The sequence below is a fragment of the Galeopterus variegatus genome, unplaced genomic scaffold (genome assembly GCF_000696425.1).
Source record: "Galeopterus variegatus unplaced genomic scaffold, G_variegatus-3.0.2 Scaffold406, whole genome shotgun sequence".
NCBI classification, from domain to species: domain Eukaryota; kingdom Metazoa; phylum Chordata; class Mammalia; order Dermoptera; family Cynocephalidae; genus Galeopterus; species Galeopterus variegatus.
This window is the reverse complement of record NW_007726517.1, coordinates 337,476-357,878: the sequence shown is the minus strand read 5'-3', so window position 1 is coordinate 357,878 and position 20,403 is coordinate 337,476. Positions and strand designations below refer to the sequence as shown.

Here is a 20,403-nt window from a genome sequence, read left to right as displayed (position 1 = left end):
TAAAGTGATCCCTGGCTTGGATTCCCTGTGGCGTGTTGTAATCCCACTGTGGATCATGTTCAGGGACTGCCTGGGGACCAATGGGGAGAGCAGGGTTTGTGCGGTGAATTTCATCTGCATGGCTCCGAGCTGCGCCCCAGACACGGTCCCCTTCCTCGGGAAGGAGGGTGTTGGCCAGGAGCATATAGATGTCATGATGTGTGAGACTGTATGCCTGAAGGACCCATTGAAATTCTTTAATGTAAGTAGAGGGGTCAGTGGTGAAGGACCCTAAACTCTTTTCCAGCTGGGCGAGATCAGCTAATGAAAAGGGAATGTGTACCCTAACAACTCCTTCAGCTCCAGCCACCTCACGGAGAGGAGCCATGGTGGAGGAAGGGAGAAGTCCTCGGGAACGAGTTACAGGGGGGCTAAAGGAAGGCGCCAGAGCAGGTGAAATAGAAGTCGGCAGGGAATAAGATGGCGGCAAGGTGGGGCTAGCAAATGGTGGGGCAAAAGATGGCAGTGGAGGAAGTGATGGGGTGAGAGAAGATGGTGGCAGAGTCGCTTGTGGGTGTTGAGAGACAGAAAATGGTGGCGAGGTGGGGCTGGAAAAAGCGGGAGGAGGAGGCAGGAGGGAGAATGGGCTGGCTAGGTGAAGCGGAAGATGGCGACAGAGTTAACTGAGGGGGTTGGGGAGCAGAGGGAGTTACAGGAGGAGGAGATCTGTATGGAGTGGGTTCGTCCGCAGGGTCAAAATTATCAGAAGTAGGGGGTAATGGAGGCGGTGAGGATGGAGGGTGTTTGGAAGCAAGGAGAACCTGGGAAGGAGAACAGGTGAGACAGTAAGAGCAGGGAGGCGGAAAGCCTCAACGTATGGAATCTCTTTCCATTTTCTCAGGTGCTGGCAGTAATTAAAGAGATCCCAGAGAATATCGGGATCGAGTGTGCCCTCAGGGGGCCACTTACTTTGGTTATCTAGAGGATAATAAATCCAATCTTGTATGCAAAATTTGGTTAGAGGGCCGGCCTGTGGCTCACTCGGTAGAGTGCGGTGCTGATAACACCAAGGCCACGGGTTCGGATCCTATGTAGGGATGGCCGGTTTGCTCACTGGCGGAGCGTGGTGCTGACAACACCAAGCCAAGGGTTGAGATCCCCTTACCGGTCATCTTTTTTTAAAAAAAAAAAAACAAAATTTGGTTAGGAGTTTGGGTTTAATGTCAGGCTTGAGTGATAAAGCGGTGAGGTTATTTAAGAGACATTGTAAGGGTGAATCGCCCCGAAGTGAGGAGGCAGAAGCTCCCATTCTGCAAAAAGGGTTTAGAGGAGAGAAGTCAGAGGAGGATTAAAGATGAGTCCTTCGGCTGGATGAGAAAGACGGGACTCAGAGGGCGTCCCCAATGAGTCACGCCGATCTCAAGGGAGAGGTTCAATTATGAACCCGGAGAGAAGGGGGTGTAGGTCGTCACCTAGACCCTCACTTCCCTTAGGCAAATTTGCCTGGAGCCAGAAGGAACCTAGTGCGCTAGGGTTTTGACGGACGGCGGAGGTCCAGGACCCGGTAGGAGGAAGGTTAAAAGGAGTGAGAGAAAGACAGAGGAATGGGGGCTTAGCCTCCGGGGCTGGGGGAATGTGATTAGGGTGAAGGTTTAAATAATCTACAAGCCTGACAAAATGAAAAGGGGGCTTACCTAACCGATGAGCCGGTGGTGGGTGAAGGAAGCTAGCGCCAGAGAAAATAGACGAGGGCAGACCGTCAGTCCTGGGGGGGGTCACGGAGGAGTCCAAGGAAGGAGTCCCCTGGTGCGGGGTGAACTCCGCCCGGGTTTCGGCACCAATGAAAGGATGCACGGATGAAGGAGGCACGCGAGACCCGGGCTGACAGTTCACCAGAGAAGTTCTGCTTTATTCAAGGACTGTGTGTATATTTATAGGGAGCTGCGTTACAGGTTTGGATAGGGGGTGGACGGGGCAGTAGCTGATTGGACGGGGCTGGGAGGGAGGTGAGCCTTGACCTGTGACTGGTTGAGGTTTGGTGCCAGCGGGCTTGTTTACTGTGGAGAAGAACCCAGAAGGGCGCCATATTGCCAGGGAATGTCCCTGTTTGGGCATCCATGAAAGGGAAATTGGTGCCCGTGGAACCCCTACAGTAAGAAAATGAAATTTATTGCTTACAGTTTCAGAGGCTGGAAAGTCCAAAGTCCAGAGAACACATCTGGTGAGGGTCTTGGTGGTGGCAACAGTGACTCAGGGTTTTCACATGGCAGAAAATGGCAGAGCAGAGAGAGAGAGAGGCTCTCATGTGCTCTCCTTTTAAAGCCCTCAGAGCCACACCCATGACCACCATTGTTAATCTATTCACCATGGCATTTTCCTGCAATGTAATCACCTCCTTGAGGGCCCACCTTTCAATTACCCTAATAGGATTTCCCACCCTCTTAATACTGTCACAGTGGGGGTCAAGTTTTGGGGGGGACACTCAATCCAATGCACTAACCTACCTACCTACCAGGGTTCTTTTTCACTGGGGAAAACACATAATTCCATGTTACTACTTCCTTATGACTTCCCACATGCAGGAGTGCATGTGCGCACACAGATACACCAACACACCCTCATACCCATTCACTCACGTAACTGTGGGGATTTAGCAAATTTAATTAGAAATGGGAAGAACAGCATGTAGAAAAGGAGAGTCCTTCAACAGAAAGCCACCTAAAGAGGTGATGTAGAACAATCTCCTGCCTTTCAGATAGTGGGACAGAGCCTTAATCCATGTGGGATTGGCTGTAAGCCTTGCTTGCACCTGAGGGACAGGCCAGTGGAGTGAGAGCAGGGAGTCACAGAACTCTGGACAGTGTCTTTGTGGTCTAAAGTGGTACTATCCAATAGAACTAGAATATGAACCACATATGTAATTAAAAATTTTCTAGTAGCCACATCAAAAAAAAAAAAAAGTAAAGAGGTGAAATTAATTTTAATAATATATTTTGTTTAACTCAACTGTCTAAAATATTGTCATCACAAGACATAATTAATATAAAATTACTAATATGATAGTTTGTATGCTTTATTTCATACTAAGTCTTTGAAATCCCATGTGTATTTTATACTTACAGCATATTTCAGTCCAGTCTAGCCACATTTCAAGTATTCACATATTGCTAAGTGGCTACCATATTGGATATAGTTGGCTCAAAGAATCGAAGAAGGATCTCTCAAGCTCAGTGTGGCCTGGCTCAGTCCCTAGGTGAGAGGGTATTAGTAGCCAGGACTGGGAAGGTAGCACTGTTGGTCCCTGGCTAACTGGTCTTCAAGGAACCTTCTAATATTAGAGGGGAAGGACTCAAACAACACCAGGGTTCATGGCCTGAGAACAGGGGTGGGAATTGTAGTTAAGCTGCTACTTGATGAGGATATTTCAGGTTTTCTGGGATACCAGCTTAGAGGAGGAAACAAATTTCCACCCTCTTAACACTTAATTCCAGACCCAACTCAGGCAAACACCTTAGGCTTAGTTCTCATTGTCTCAGGGACTACATGGTGTCATGTCTGCAAGTTAAAGATGGTCAGTGCCTTAGAGGTGCTAAGTACTCAGTCAAGCCAAAGCCAGGGGTTCCAAGCTCAAATACTCTCACAGTCAGTGAGTAACATTACATAACATACACAAGTAAGGCTGACTGGGTGTAGGCAAAAGCCAGGGCAAGTGCAATGATAAATGGTAATTGCCCTTGACCTTGGTGTCTGGGACACAATAGCGGTGAACAAGACTGAATGTGCTATCCAGGGTTCAGATAAGACTCCTCTCCAGCCAACTAGTTTCATGTAGGAATGCAGGCCTAGGGGTGCTAGATAGATTTCTGGTTCTTTTCATCTTTTGTTTATTGAAAGAAGTCAGAAATCTGGATTTTTATGTGATATCTCCCATATTTTAAATCTTGGTCGACACTCTGGAGGCGAAAATAAGAATGTCCTAGGGATACCATTTTGTCACTTTTTTATTGACCTTTTCTCTCTCTCCCTTCCCCCTCCCTCTACCCCCTCCCCTGTCTTCAGAACCCCAAATCATAACCTGTCAGAGGACTTCTTTAACTTTTTATTTTATTTTGATGAAGATCATGTATAATTTAAAACATCATATTAGCTCAGTATTTAACAAATTACTCTTGTGGAAAGTTATACACAGGATATGAAAGTGGGACTCCCCCAGAGAATTCATTTATTGTTGCCATAAATAGAGATGATGCTCTCATCCTTCTATGACAAGCTCATAACCTAAATGACGAGAAGAGGATTAAGTATGTGCAGGGAGGGTGTCTAAAGTTGTTGCTTGCTATTTTTCTCTTCCATGTCATTTTTATCATGAATGATAATTTATACCTGTAATATATAAGTAAATGCCCCAGATAGATATCCACATCCACCGAAGGCAGGAGAAGATTCCAAAGAAGTCCAGGAAGGGAAAGGATTGTCATGATGGGCCTAGTGTGACTGTGATGGTCAGGATATATCTGGTGATGATAACAGTAGCAGCTAGCTTTCACTGAGGTTTAACTAGGTGTCTGACACTCTTCTAAGTAAGTGCTTTCAATGTACGAACCGATTTAACCCTCACAATGACTCCATAATTGCTATTAGTGCCCCCATTTTCCGGACAAGGAAATGGAAGCTCAGAGAGTTTAAATAAATTTCTTAAGGTGTAATATAACTTGAAAATTATTTAGCTGCGGTTCAAGCCCAGACAATCTCGCTTCAAGCCAGTGTTCCATTTCCTTTCTTTTCTCTGAAAAACACTTGAATCTTTACCAATTTTATGATTGGAATGAGGAGACCAGAGACTTTTTAGTGGCTCATCCTGTAATTAATTCACCCTCACTAGGGAATTATTTATTCTAATATTAAGATCTTATAAAAGGCACACATTTCCTATATCATAGCATTTTAGAGGTAGGAAACAGTTGGAATAGATTTTGCCTTTATTATTTCAATATTTTAAAGATAAATACAGTGAAAACTTAATTCAAATCCAACCAATTGACATTACATTTTTGTATTCATATAATTCTCAGAAGAAAGAGAGAAACAAAAAGAAACAAGCTTATTATCAGAGGTTTAATCTAAGAACAACTTTCCAGGTATATCTTTGGCTCAGTCTATACACTGAGGTCAATTTCCAGTATTTTCTACATATATCATTCTAAGGAGTGATCCCCGATGTTTGGAATGGCTCTGTAAGATTCCTTAACAGAAAAGTGTCTTTAAAATATTGATCGTTGTCTAGTTACTAAGGCAGAAATATAAACATATACATCAAAGAACATTTTTTCTATTGTGTTGATGTTAAAGAAAAAGACCTTTTTGCTTTAACTATAGTTTCTAGAAAAATTCAGTAAAGTTGGAGTTCCCATTTGAATATTTTGGCTGGGCTAAATTCTTCTGGATTAAACCATGTCTTGTTTATTTCATTGTAGACACTGTGTCCCTAAACTACATATCTTTATTTATATATCTCAACTCTGCCAGTGGGCATTTCTTTTGCTGCTCCCCCTAATTTTTTGTGTTTTTGTTATAAGGTGAACCCTGGTAAAGAAAAAAAAAATAATTTGATACTTGCTAGAGTAGTAAGGAAGACTTTATTCAGGTCTATTGCAACAGGTGTCAAGTCTGTTGTGATAGGGGAGAGAGATTGAGCTCAACTCCAAATATAGCAAAGACAGCTGGGGATTTGTAGCCAATGAGCAGTGTGGGGAGGGGGCATGGAAAATTACTAAGAGGAGACATCAAGAGTTGGGAAATTCTTGCTAAACCAACTTAACCGGATTCTTGCTGAAGGCAGGCCAGGGTGATCAGATGGCAAGGGAGGATTCTCTCTAAAGCAACTTAGCAGGATTCTTGCTAGAACTGGGGTAGGCAGGCCTGGCAAGAAAAGGATGAGGGTGGGGGATGAGGAGGAGGGCAAGGTCAAGGCCTAGTTGAGAAGAGGGCTCAGATGAAGTTGACTAAAGTTTGGTCAAGGAGGGAGTCTTTGTCAACTGTCAGATCAAAACTAAAGTCACTGGTCTCATTTTATATTAAAACATTCTCTATACAGAAGATTAATCTAGTTAAAACAGAACAACTCTTATTATACTTCAGAGGTAGACTTTATTTAGTAAAGGATTAAAACTTTACTTACTTTAAAACAGTTCACTAATTTCTCCTACACCCTAGTAGCTTATTTTTTTTTTCCCCGTTATGGTAAACTAATTGTTCATGTCCCCAAGTAATGCCATAGATGACCTGCAGTATCTTCCATTTTTCTGAGCTGCTCTCTGCATGAGCAATTCCAGTAGTAGGTCTTATCCTAAGAACAGAATTCTCCTCCAACCCCACAGTGCTGCAGCTGGTCTTGAAAACTTAAATACCCACATGGGCCCAATTGCAGTGGTGGAGTTTGAACTTGCAGCCTCCATACTCTAGGAGTTCACCTCATTAGTGAGCCAAGATAATTGAACTGATGTACTGTCATTAATATTCTTTAAGTTCTTCTGTTCCCCTGCTCACTGTTTCTCTCAGTGGCTGAGTAAATGAGATGTAACTATAACGTTGATAGCAGAAGTCACATGAAAGTCAGTGTCATGCACTATAGCACTGATTGCCCTTATAAATACTGAGGGATTCTTTGTTCCTTGCTGATGCTGCTACTCAAAAGGGTTGCTCTCAGCAAGGCCGTTGTACAGATAAAGATAAAGGTCCCTTCGACACAAGTCATCCAAAGAAAGGATATTCTCTCTGGCTACCAAGTATCTCTGTTTCTGTTTGTCTAGCTAATGATGTCAGCTATATTTGTCAAGATCAGTTTCCAGAAAAATTTTGATGAAGTCCTGACTGAATTAAGGCAAACCAAGATGATTTGGGCTTTAAAGGACTTTTTAATATAGTTATAAAATGTTGACCTTACATAGTAATTACATATGATTTTCTGTGAAGTTGCTGTGGCATCTCGTAGCCCAGCTCTACTCTTACCAATTTCGGCAAATTGGTTAAACTCTTTGTTCCTGCTTTCCTGTTAATAAATGGTGCATGAGTTCTTTTTTTTTCTTTTCCTTTTTTTGTCTTTTTTACTGACCGGTAACGGGATCACAACCCTCGGTGTCACGCCCGCACCGCGCTCAGCCAGTGAGCGGGAACCGGTCTCCACATGGGATCCAAACCCTCAGCAGGAGCGCCACCGCGCTCCCAAGCGGCGCACTCTCCAGTGCGCCACCGGGCCGGCCCTAAATGGTGCGTGAGTTTCTGTTGCTACAGTAATGCTGGGTAAGGATCCATCACAAAACCTAACTAGCATTCAACAATAAGCAATTACTGCTGATGCATCTGGAGTCAGTGGTGGTCCCCTAGGCAGCTCTGCTGATTTTGGCTGGGCTTGCTCCAACGTTTGGGGGTTGGCTGATCTAGGCTGGCTTCAGCAGAGGTGATTAGGACAACTGAGCCCCATTCCATGTGTCTCACTTCCTTCCGCTGGCTAGCCTGGGCATGTTTTCATGGTGATGGCAGAGGTGCAAATAAGCAAGCAGAAACATGTGAGGCCTCCTGAGGCCCAGGCTCAGAACTGGCATAATATTATGTCCACATCCTGGTGGCCAAAGCAAGTCACAAGGCCAGTCTAGATTTACAGAGGAGGAAAATAGACTCTGCATTTTCAGTGAGAGGATCTACAAAATCACACAGCAAAGAATGTGGTTAAAGGAAGGGGTGTAGAATTAAAGCCATCATAGCAACGTATCACAAATAGGGATAAAAATACTACCTATCTCTCTGATTTGTGATGAGGATTGAATGAAATAATCCATGTAGAAGGCTTAGCACAATACTGGTGTGTAGCAGGTACCTAGTGAATGTTAGCTCCTGTTAGTGAATGTTAGGTGTGCCATCCCTGATGTTAAGGATAAAGCTAGAATTCATGACATCAAAGTCCTGGCATGGACTGTGGCAACTCCTGTACGGAGATTGCCTCTTTCTAATTTGTCTTAGAAAGAGTAAGTGAGAATAAGGGAGATACCTGGGGGTTTTGCTGTTGCCAGTCCCCCATACATGCATAGTGTAATAGCTTGTGGTTGGGATAAAGATCCTTTTAATGCTAGTGCCCTGGCCACATTCCAGAGCCTGCCCTATCATTTAACGCTAAGTCTGGCTCATAGGAGAGTCTCATGAAACTACTCAAGGAGCCAAATATAATTTCTATAACAGGTCCAGATTTCGCAACTCTCTACAGGCTAACTCTCGTTACAACAAATATCAGGGCCCCAATCCTGACAGCTCATTTGTGCAACCTTTGGTACAATGACATCCAGCAAAACAAGTAATTTAGAAAGCTCATTGGGAATTCTTCTGAAATAAGTGTGGACACTACTCTTGTCCTTGTTCTTGTGTGTGCTGCCATAATGATGACACATTTGGCCTACCTCTCTTGTTTGTTGTCTACATCTCTGGATAGCCTTGGGCAGTGTTGCCTTTGCCACAGATTATGGGCCACAGTCTTGTCAAGCAGACCCAATCAGACCTGTGGAATGTGAAGACCCTGTACTGGAAATTCATTTACTGAAAGAAAGCATTTATGCCTTCCAACAGATCTGAATATTGGAAGTAACCAGGCACAGTCACTTGCTGGGGAGAGTTTACCCACAGCCAAAGGCTGGACCATTATGAGACTGGTTGACTTGTAAATATCAGTCTCGTTTCTGATCCATTCCCTCTCAGAGTGGGAAAGTGGGAAACAGGAAAAGACAAGTTATAAAATGAGAACACAGTCTATATGTTCATATCCAGTAAATATGATTTTACTCCTTATTCCTACCCCAGTCTTATGGATGTATGCTTTTTGATAAAAGGATATGCTAAACTCCTGTACCACCAGACTAACACAACCTATAGCATGACATGGGACCAAATAATTTGGCATTCTTTTTTTCTTTTACCAACATGTTTAATAGCTATCCAAGTTTGCTAATCCTGACAAACTGGCATGATTTATCAGTTCACTTGACTGCCACAAACCTCAGTATTTTCTAACTATCCTTAGTTTTTCTGGCTTTTCCCACCTCAATATAGGTCTCTTCATTACTTCTTATTTTAATGTCATTATTACATTTTTTTATCAAGAGCCAATTAAAACTCATTTTTTATAAATACTTACAATATAAATAATGAATCAATGAGTATTTAATATTTATTAGTGCATTGATTTATTTAATGTCCGTATTTCTAGTAAAGCAACAATTGCCAGGAAGAAAAGTTTTAGGAACTCCCCCTTAGATTGCAGGCTATTTCTTCAGGGTTAACCACATAAATTATTAATAATTATTTCCACTTTTCCCATTCACTAATCAAGTGGTTGCAACTCCAGGAAACTAGCCCTGCTCTAGACCAATGGGAAGACTGGAGATGATTTAATCTCATGTTTTATTAAAATATCATAATTTCTTTTTTTTTTTTTTTTTGCTGTATCATATTGTTTTTTGGGGGACAGTTTTTTTTATTGAAAGATAATTGATTATATATATTTGTGGGGTACAGAATTGAATATCAATACATGTGTACAATATGTGGTGATCAAATTAGGATAATTGACTCATGTTTACAAAATGTAATCAATCAAGATATCATAACTTCTAAATATATTAAAGAGGAAAGACTACTCAACACTATGCCTTTTAGTTAAGAATGTTATCAACATTATATTAATTTAAGATTGATGCACACAATCAACATTGATGATTTTTTTCTCTCTTTTATTCTTTTTTTCAGAACTCTATCAGCTATAATTATTTCTACCAGATATACCAGATATGGAATATATATAATACATATACACATTTTTTTTTTTTTTTCCTTTTTGTCTCTTTTTTTGTGACCGGCAATGGATTGCAACCCTCAGTGTCGCGCCCGTACCAGACCAGGACCGGCAACGGGATCGCAACCCTCGGTGCTGCCCCCGCACCTCGCTCAGCCAGTGAGCGGCCGGTCTGTATGTGGGATCCGAACCCTCGGCGGGAGCGCCGCTGCGCTTCCCAAGCGGTGCACTGTAGCAGTGCGCCACTGGGCCGGCCCTACATATACACATTTTTTAAAGTGATTCTTAGCCATTTGTCCTGTGCCATGCTGACATCATCAATCTTGGAATGGACTAGGCTAACTTAGTGATCTATTTGATTTCCACTAGTTCATACTTGGTTGTAGGCTACAGCCATTCCAGAGATATTTACTATGAATCTTGTTCCCTAAAATCAAGGTGGATTTGTTACTCAGTGATGAGGACCATAGATGGATTCAGACTTTGAATTACTGAACCAGAATAGGTCTTTCTTTTCAAAAATAACTTCACATAAAAAGGGTACTATGCATTTTTTTCCTTTTTCAAGTTCCATATTATTAAATTTCCTGGTCATATTTGAACAATCACGTATTATCTATGAGTGAATTTGATAATATTTTCTCTTTATTCTACTGGAATAATTGCTATACATTAGCATATACTAAAGATATTTGATTCAATTTCAATTTTTTGCTAGGTACCCACTGGAGGTTTAGAAAAGCATAAATTGATCAACTTGTATTTACTGAGCATCTGCTATATGTCAGTATTAGGTATGAATGTGAGATATGACATCATATTACATGAAATATAGAATTATATCTAGCTTAAAACTACCAAAATTTTAAATCTGCAGAGCACTTTTTGGTTTGTTTACGTAGCCGTGATCTCATTTGATCTATATTAAGGTTCCTGTTCTTAAAGCCTATGGATTTTGTTGGGGAGACCAAGTAAATATAAACAGAAAGGCAGTTAAACACACACCAGTGTTTTGATTATATAAGCCAAACAGGAACTCAGAGAAGAGACTGAAGGTGTGGGTTTAAGTGTTTGGGATTCATGGGTGTGAGGTAGGATTTGAGTTGGCCTTGTAGGATTTCTTTATTGCCAGAGAGAAAGCTTTGAAGGAAGCTATATTTGACAATGGGGTGAACTGACCCCTTCTTCTGAAACCAATGTTGTCATATGTCCCTTCCAATACATTAATAGAACTATCATGACCCATTTATACAAAACACAAAATTCCTGTGTCCATGTGATGGGAGAAAGAGAAAGGAGAGGGCAAAAGATGGGTAGGAGAGACAATTTATAATTTACTGAGGTAGGAAAATCTCATTAAAAAAAAAGCCCTGGATGGAAGGGGAACACGTGCATGTATATGTGTGACTTACTAGTGTCTGGGGTCTGACATAGAACACTGGGGGCAAAATTCTGGGGTGCAAAGAATGAAAAGAGAGAACCTGCACTGGTTGAGGAAAGAACTAACAACTGTCCATAGACCAACTAAATGAACTGTGTTTCACAGTGTGGACTCAAACAATCTGAAATAAATAGATGCTTAACGAAATGTTGCTTTGCCTGGAGAGCCTGGATGTGGCAGATTTTACCATAATAACATTTGAGTTAATTTTTATATGTTGTATTTTGATCTTTGACTCTGAATAAATATTTTCTATGAGTAACTTCATCTTATGACTTCTACTTTAAGTGATTTCTATTAATGTTATATACTGGCTGTTTGGGGTGTTAGGTCGGGGTTTGGTGAAGAAATATTTCTTTTTTCTCTTATTTTAAAATTATAGCAGGCCTTTGCTGCCTCAGGGAACATGACTTGATTGAAGGCAATGTTATTATGTGATGCTGTAGTCTAAAGATAAAAATCAGAAACGTTCAGTGATTTATCTTCCTAGTTCCAGCATGCTAAGATCATTATTTCTCTTATTTGCATTGACGTGCCAACCAACGACATTAATAACCTTCAAAGATTTCCCCTGTTCTTGAAGTCTGCTGGGGTAGTTCAGTACCATTTCACAGAGAACATTATACAGTAAATCTGTAAAGTCTGCCAAAAAAAAAATTTGAGAATCTGAGATGGGGGCTGGGGCAGGGTGTGGTGGCACCGGAGAGGACAAAGGCAGAGACCAACAGAGGCTCATGGGAAAAACAAGAAGGGAAGAGATTTACTTGCATTTTGACATATAGGAGAGGTCCACAAAGAGAATGATTTATCACAGTGTAGATTTAGGGAAGACAAAGGTGGTGGGGAGCAGGGGAAGAGGGGGTCGAGGGGCAAGGAAAGGCAGAAAAAGAAGGAAGGAAGCTGTATGTGAGTAAACTGTTTGCTGTTCTTTATCTCAACGATGGGCCAAAAGAGTTTTGCTGCTTTTTGTTTCCATTTGGAATGCCAGTCAGCAGGTTACAGAGAGCTTTGAAAACCTATGCGACATGCTTAAAACTTTAATGAGTTTGCTGGCCATTATAATGCCCAGGGAGGGTTTTATGAAACCAAGCTGCTTAGAGAGAAGTATCTGGAAGCACTCAACCTCATTTGAATAATAAGTACATATTTCATAAAGATGCCCCAAAGAGAACAGGGGCAAAATGACCTTAAGATTCACCATAAGAATCCCCAAATTCCTAAATTTGCCAAAGATCTCTTGGCTTGGAGAATGCTTATTTTGTTTTATGTGACTAATTAATTTATTTCAAACCATGAATGAAAGGTTAGTTTTCATATACCTTATCCCAAATAAATGTTTTTTCTTGGACATGTCTTCAGCTGTTTTCTTATTCTTTAGGCACTTTCCATTATTGCTCCATGCTGGCCAGGGTATTGAGAGGAAACCTTTTATTGTCCTCTTTGTCATTATCTGTAAATACCCCACCTCCTAGTAATATGTTCATGCCGCCAGGATGCACCTAGCCATGTGTGAAGAAATAGAATTTTTTAGAGGGAACTCCTTATTAGCAGAAGATCTCAATCCTATTTCATGGAGAAAAGACATGCCATTCTACTAGGTCTCTCTTGACCTTTTACCATCTAATCTATAGATTCTTCTGCATGTCTGTTCATCATTTTATTCATCTCTCCTCTCATAATCCTGTCTGATACCTAAGATGAATCCTTCTGTATAGTTTCTGGATTCCATCTCCCCCTTTGCCCTCCCAGAGATCATTCATGTCTTTTTCTCTCCTGTATTTTCACCCTCTTCCTTTTCAGTGGATTCTTTCCATTGGTATTTAAACACAGTCAAATCTCTCACATGCTCAGCACTAACAAAAACAGCCTCCAAAGCAGCAAAAAACACATGCACAAAACCCAAACCCTCAGACCTCTCCCTCAACCCTATGTCCACTTCTTTCCCATCTTTACCTTTTCTGTTTTGTAGACAAATTCCTAGACTCGGTTGTCCAGACTTCCTGTCTCTGCTTCCTAGGCTTTCCTCATCCCACTACCATGTGGCTTCTGTCCCCAGCCTTTGTTCTCTTTCAACATTTCCCGTTTTAGAGAATGGTGGTGGCGTCCACCGCATTGCACATGCCTGAAGCCTGAGAATTAATCTGACTTCTCCCACTTTCTTCACCTTCCCATGTAAAATGAATCACCTGGTTCTATTGATTTGGTAACTAAATCTTTCAAATGAATCCACCCACTTCTTTCCATCCCCATTGGCCCTCCCTAATTTGCGAAGATATTATTTGTCTTTCTGTGTGAAGGTGACGGGCTGGCCTATGTGTGTTGCTGCAAGATGAAGTCATAAAGACTTAGGGGTGCTGGGGACTGCGTAGGCAAAAGATCTAGTCCCTGGAGAGTTCCTTGTTTTCTGTTTGAAATGGTGACGTCTGCATCTCTAAGCTGGTTCCCTTTCACCTCCCTGGCATTTTCCTCTGATTTGTGGGGGACACCTCTGTTGCTCCTAGAAGCTTTGAGCTCACAACTGTAATTTTGGCTCTGTGGTTGGGTACTGGCCCTGACCCTTACTAGTTGTAGGATGAGCTTGAGCAGATCATCAACTCTCTTGACTCTTAATTTCCTTATCTTTAAAATAAATGGCTTCCACTAGACTGGTAGGTCTCAACCCTGGCTGTACATTACAATTACCCGGGGAGCTTTTCAGACTCCCAGTGCCCTGGCTGGACCTTAGACCAATGATATCAGCATCCCAATGCCCAGGCCTCAGGATTTTTAAATTTTATTTTATAATTTTTTAAAAAAAATTTTTGTCAGGATTTTAAAAATTCCTCCCAAAGATCCCAAATGTGCAGACAAGGTTGAGAACCAGTGACTTAATGGGACCTTTAAGGGACTTTAAGTGTCCTTCACTCTTCCATTATTTCATGTCTTTATTGTGCCCCAATCTCAAGTTGAGGTTTCTCTTCTTTCACTGTTTCTACTAAGTTGGGAAGAAATAACTGTGAAGCTCCCCCCACCCCCTTCCATCTGCTGTTTGTTCTTATTTACATACGATGGAACCCAGCCCACTGATTTACCGCTCGGGTTCCCTTACAACTGTTATTGAACTGAAAACATAGCTGAAAACTAATTAAACAGAAAAAAATTATTTTGAGTTTCATGCCGACAATTCGTTATAGAACCAAGGAAACATTTAAACTTCTTTCCTTATAGGATTAATGTTAAAAATTGATTCATAACCTTATAATCTCAAATGAAAAATTTAATTCTGGGGCCAAACCCAGTATTTCTGCTTTCTCGGGTGTCCCATTAAGAAAGCCAAAGCACCTGTGCAGGAGAATGGGATTTCAAGGGGTTTACAACACCCATAACCAAGCGGGGCATGTGGGTCTGTGAAGTTAAGTGTGAGCATCTCTTTTCCTCCAGTCTTCTCCGCTGGTCCGCAGACGCTGGCAGCCTAGCAGCGGCAAACACCTCCTCAATGCGGGTGCGGCCTCACTGATGAAACGCTTTGCAACAGTCTTTCGGAAGGTGCTCTTTCTGTAGCAGCCCCCTTTAGATCTACCATTATAGGTTTGAAATAACACGAAATTTTCCCGAGCTGCGAGGGAGTGGAGAGAATAGGAAGATGACAGAGAACAGCCAAGCACTTGGTTTAACCAGTGGAAAGAACTGGGCTCCTGAGATAAGTCTCATTCATGCTAATGAAGTGTCCTTTAGGGTGCTGGCTCTCCCGGCCTGTTTCTCTGTTAACAGCATCTCTCTTGACTGTTCCTTCACTTTCTTTTGCAATATGTTTCTTAAATAAACAGCCCTTGCCTTTGCTTGTCTCTCTCAGGCCCTTATTAAACCATTAAAGTTAGTTGCTACCTGGATAAGGATGGACTAATTTAGCAGCTACAGACAGGTAAGTTCTTAGTCATTAGTTATGGAGAATTCCTTTTTCCATATAATCCTTTTATAGCAGGGCCATCAAATTATTCTCATGGAAAGAAATGGTTAGTTATCTTTTAGTGATGGGAAAAAGGGCATTTTCCTGGGAAAAGTAATGTTGCCAGAGCATGGGTCGAGCTAAATGACCTCTTTCTCACCATGTTGGGCATTAAACTATTTCTCAAGCAAGCTGATTTTGGCCCAGAAAATCTTACCTGAAGTTTCTTGGCTTTGACACTGCCTCCTTGGGTATTTTCTTGTAGATGGAGGAATTGATTGAAGGTGTTCGCTGGGCCTTTATTGACATGCTGGAGAAAGAAAATGAGTGGATGGATGCAGGGACAAAAAGAAAAGCCACAGAAAAGGTAAGGAGCTCTTTTGTTGAAAAAAAAATACGTCTTTTGGTTTAATGGATTTTCATGCTTGACATTGACTGTGTAGTTGATTTTTATATTGACTGAGCTGTTGACTCTGAACGACCTCAGAGTTAGGTGTCTGCTTTTGGATGAATACATAGATTTCATCACCAGGAGGTAAGAGAAAATAAGATCTGACTTTTTCGTTTTGTAACTGCATTTTCAAACACCTTGTAATTCAGCCGTTCCTTCTCTCCTGATTGCTTTCTGTAAGAGCATGGACATATTGCTTGCTACCTAGTGAATTTTGCCATAAACCATCATTGGAAATAGCAGAATGCAGAGCAGTGGGGAGCCATAGGGAGCAGCTGGCAGAAGAGCCCTCAAGATGCAAAGACTAAGAAAAACCTGTTTTAGCCATGTGCGCTTCTGCTCTGTGCATGATGTGTGCAAATGTCCTGGGGAAATTCCTCTCCTGTAACCAAGTAGATCTACTTCCTAACCCATCTTTTTGCACAAATGATCCAAATAGGATCCTTGTATACTGCAGACCAGTGGCAGATCATTGTGTAGGAATACAAACATATTTCCTAATAGAAGTGGACACTTGCTGGGCTTTGTTAAATTTTCTGATACTATGCAACAAGATAAGGGAATAAATGAGAAAAATATCAGTCATGCAGCTTAAAAACAGAATGGATCCACTTTGAGTTCTTGATATTCTGATGGAGCTGGAGCTCAAGTGAGTAGGGCACACTTGCTACATTCTTTGTGGATGTAGCTGGGAGGCTCTGAACTTAGGATCATTTGTTCTTTAGAGAGGTGTTTTTGAAAACTTCTTGATGATAATAACCACCCAGGGTGCCTGGATACTCTATAGCTTTCTGGGCCCCTCTCCAGCAAGGTCTGGTTTAGTGGATCAAGGGTACAGTCTGAACATGTGAGATTTCAGCCAGTCCCCTGGGTGATTTAACAATCATTAAGCAGGCCCGGGAAACACTGCTTAAGGTCAGACTGAGTCATACTGAGCACATATACTTTTGTCTTATGGTCAAGAAACAAAGAGGGCAACATTCTGGGAATGCTTAGCCTTGTTGAAATGAGAACGTGCAGAGGTTTAGCAAGGATTTTTTCTAGAGCTTTAATACTCCCGAGATGGATAAACATTGCCTTAGATATTTTTGTCAATAGATGCGAAAAGGCTGTTCAGTATTTATATTGAAGAAAGAACTTGGGTGGTGGATGAGGGGGGGGGTAGTGTTGGATGAAGACAAAGGGTAAGTTTGATTATTTTTCCCTTGAAAATCTGTCAAAGCTGTCTTAAGTCATATAAGACATAGTTAATGAAGGCAAGAGCACCTGGGCTGTGATGGGAAGCTCTCCAGATGGTAGACAAAACTTTCAACACCAACATATTGTTTTTGGAAGGGTTCAACAGATGAATAAAATTATCCCATTTCAAAAATTTTTCAAATAATGAATGAAACAGAAGTGATAGCAGTAGAATGCAGTTGTTCCTCATTATCCACAGGGGATTGATTTCAGGACACTCACAGATACCAAAATCCACAAATGCTTAAGTCCCTGATATAAAATGGAGTAGTATTTACATAAAACCTACCCACATGTCTAGATTACTTATGATGCCTAATATGATAGAAGTACTATGTAAATAGTAGTTATATTATATTGTTTTTATTGCACTGTATGTATTAATAATATGTAATATTCTTTATTGTTGTAGTGTCTTTTTTTTTTTTTTTTTTAGCGGCTGGCCCATACAGGGATCTGAACCCTTGACCTTGTGTCACAACATCTTGCTCTAACCAACCAGAATGTGTCTTGAACTGTACAGTTGAGCTCAGTGTATTAAGGGCTTTTTATTCTAGCCTGGCCCCTTGTGGACAGAGAGCATATGTGTATGAATTAGTACAGGGCCACCTGTATGGAGGGTGGGGTGGAATGTGAGTGTGTGTGTGTGTGTGTGTGTGTGTGTGTGTTATGAATGGGTGGATACAAGGGTAATGTTCTGGGAACTGCAGTCAGTTCTTTGAGAAGTGTGGATCGCAATTGCCTCAAGGAGATCTTCCAAGTTGAGTAAGGGAATAGGTGCCTTACAGTTGGGCCTTCTAGGCAAGTGGCCTATGGGTCCTTCTTGAAGGAAGACTATTCTCAGTCCTTCTGATATTAGACATGTTCCTGTTTGCCTCCCGAGTTGCTTTCCAGTCTGTATTTTCTTTCAATGAGAGCTGTCAGTTTTTATTCTAAAAGTACTCTTTGAACACTCTGCTTTCTTTGAGTTGAGTTCAACCTGCCAGGAACTCTGCTAGTTCCATGACAGGTACGAATATCAAAGGCAATTGTCCTACTGGATCTCACCAGGTTTCCTGAGTATATCATGTATTTCAGAGTTCAGAGTAGTTCGTTTAATGAAAGGCAAGAAAGAGAGATGTTGTCCAAGAATTTCCAGTAGGCGGGTCTGGCCCTGGACCCCAGAAGATGTAGATTTTCTTTTCTAAAATTAAATTAACATGCAGTCCTGGAAACGACCTCTGGGTGGCGCTCGCAGTACTCACAAAGAACCCAGGTAGCTGAAGATTTTATGCAGCTTTGTACTCTGGGGTTGTTTTTGAAAAATTATTTTTTTTCTTGCCCTTTTTCTCTGCTGTCCTCAATTTGATTGCCTTTTAATAGTCAACAAGAACGGAGAGGCTCTGCCTAATAATTCCTTGAATCTTAGATGAAAATCTCTGACTATCTTAGGGCTTTATCTTTCTGATATTGAGTAGCCCCAGCATTAAGAAAGGATTTGCTTGCATTTGAAGTGGAGGTGAATAATTTGCCTGCTATTCCTGTTATGACTTGGCACTGTTCTTTGGGCATGTGTTGTATGCGGTATATCACCCAGGCGGAAGATTTCTCATCAATAATAGTGCCCACACTGGGCCAATGCTGAGTCACTTGGCAACCCATTGGGAAAACTGGAAGAACGTTCTGATTTGCAAGGGGGAGAAGCTTTCTTTTCTCTCACCATGAAGCTCTGGACTGCAGCTAATTACAGCTTCTCCTAAGAGGTGTCAACTTCAGCATTCTGTGGTGACCAACCGCCTGAACTGGGCGGGTCCGATACCTGCAGTGATCTGAGGCCTAACACCCTGGCTTTTGTGGCAGTGATCCTCTCAAAATGAAATTGTGTGGATGTGCCTTTGTTGTGCTCTTCACTAGGGGAGGTGACTGTAAAATCACTATAAAAGATAAGTGAGGGGGCCTCTGCTCCCATGAAGGGTAAATTTACTATCTGTCTCCCTGTCTTTTCCTGCTCATCTCTTATGGGGTCACGAGTAGTTTTTGTGTTGTAAAACCAATGGTGTAGGTTTCAAGTGGAAATTTAGCATTGTGAAATAAGCACCGATTTTCGTTTAGGATTCTGTGTTCCCTGCAAGTATGTGCTCTTATTGTAAACAAATAGCAAAGGACAGGAGGCCTGCTACTTTTGTGGTTATCATGGCTGTTGAATGAGTGTAAGGCAATAAAAGAATGATTTTGGGGGTGTCTTCTGGTGGATTTGCCCTTTCAGGAGCTGAAGAGAAGGATCTCAAGGTCACTCCATAATAATTCTGAGGCTTGGCAGGAGAGGGACTTGGCACTGTCTTCGGCTGCCCTGGTCAGTTCTGTGTCAAATCAAGAGGAGCAGCTTCCTCAACTTCGCTCATCCCCGGCTGGATTTGATTATGTAGCAGAATGCTGGATCCCTTCTGAAATGTTTGTGTTCTTTGCCCCTGGGACCTAAGCTTGTTAGGCCACACCTGGAGAAAAATATACCAGGATGGAACTCGCAGGGAGGTAGCATCCTAAGGATGCTGTGAGGGAGTGGCCTTAAACTTGACCACAGCAGGTGCAGAGTCCTGACTCCTCAGGCATATGACTCTCATACACAGGCTTTGAGTGGGGCGGGAAGAATTGTCTTGCACAAGGCAAAACAGAGGTATAGCTTATGTCTTTGGCCTTGTCACTAAGGTCTGCCAGTTGTAGGTACTAAACTCCCCTAGGTGTGCAGTCTGTGCGTCCTGTCAGTGTCCTGCTCACATTCCAAGCTGGTGGTTCTCAGGGTGTGGTTCCAGACTGGCAGCACCAGCACCAGGGAACTTGAGAGAGAAGCAAGTGCTTGGATCCATGCACCGCTCCCCGCAACCTTCTGAGCTCTGGGGGTGGTGCTCAGCGATCTGTGTTTTACCAAGCCCTCCAGGTGGTTCCGATGCAAGCTAAAGTTTGGGAACCACTACTGGTGTCCTTACCACATCACTGTACACCTGTCTGACTTCCACCTGCAGACTACTGCCTTTTTCTGGAGAGCTTTCTCTACCCGCTGGAGCCTGCTTTGCCACTCGCATAGGGGGCCCAGAGGGCAGGGGAATTAACACACCCTTCTCAGCAGCTCTTACCCGACAATTGATGGGAGCTGCTGTGTGCGTGCCCTGCGGGGTATGTTCTACAGGGGTGCCCAAGCTTCTCCTGTGGCCTCGAGCTGCTCAGTGATAAGATACCCTTTGTTGGCTGCCTGCTTTTCTCCTCTCACTTCCCCATTCCCCTTGCTGTGTTTCTTTCACCTCCCAAATAAACTGCTTGCTCTTGAATCCTTGTCTTAGGGTCTCCAACTGGGAGAGCTCCAACTAGGACACAGCCCCAGGGGTAAGCACTCTTCCCACGCTTCCCCGCCTTTACGGTGACAACACACTACACAGCAAACTCAATTCCACAGACATTGCCAGCAGGTGCCAGGACAGGAGCTGTGGGTTCCCATACAGAGATGATTAGCTGCAGTCCCTTTTCTGCAGGGGCCTTCACACTCCTAGGAGAGCACAGGA

At 42.3% G+C, this 20,403-nt stretch overlaps 1 protein-coding gene across 2 annotated transcripts in view; it reads left to right on the top strand.

The window, feature by feature from the left end:
• The window catches only part of PHEX (phosphate regulating endopeptidase homolog, X-linked), a 216,318-nt gene that overhangs the window by 75,346 nt on the left and 120,569 nt on the right, over positions 1-20,403 (top strand). For both annotated transcript variants that reach the window (XM_008568394.1, XM_008568395.1), the window contains exon 12: positions 15,446-15,547. In XM_008568394.1, the coding sequence (XP_008566616.1) occupies positions 15,446-15,547 (102 nt within the window). The remainder of the gene's footprint in view (positions 1-15,445; positions 15,548-20,403) is intronic.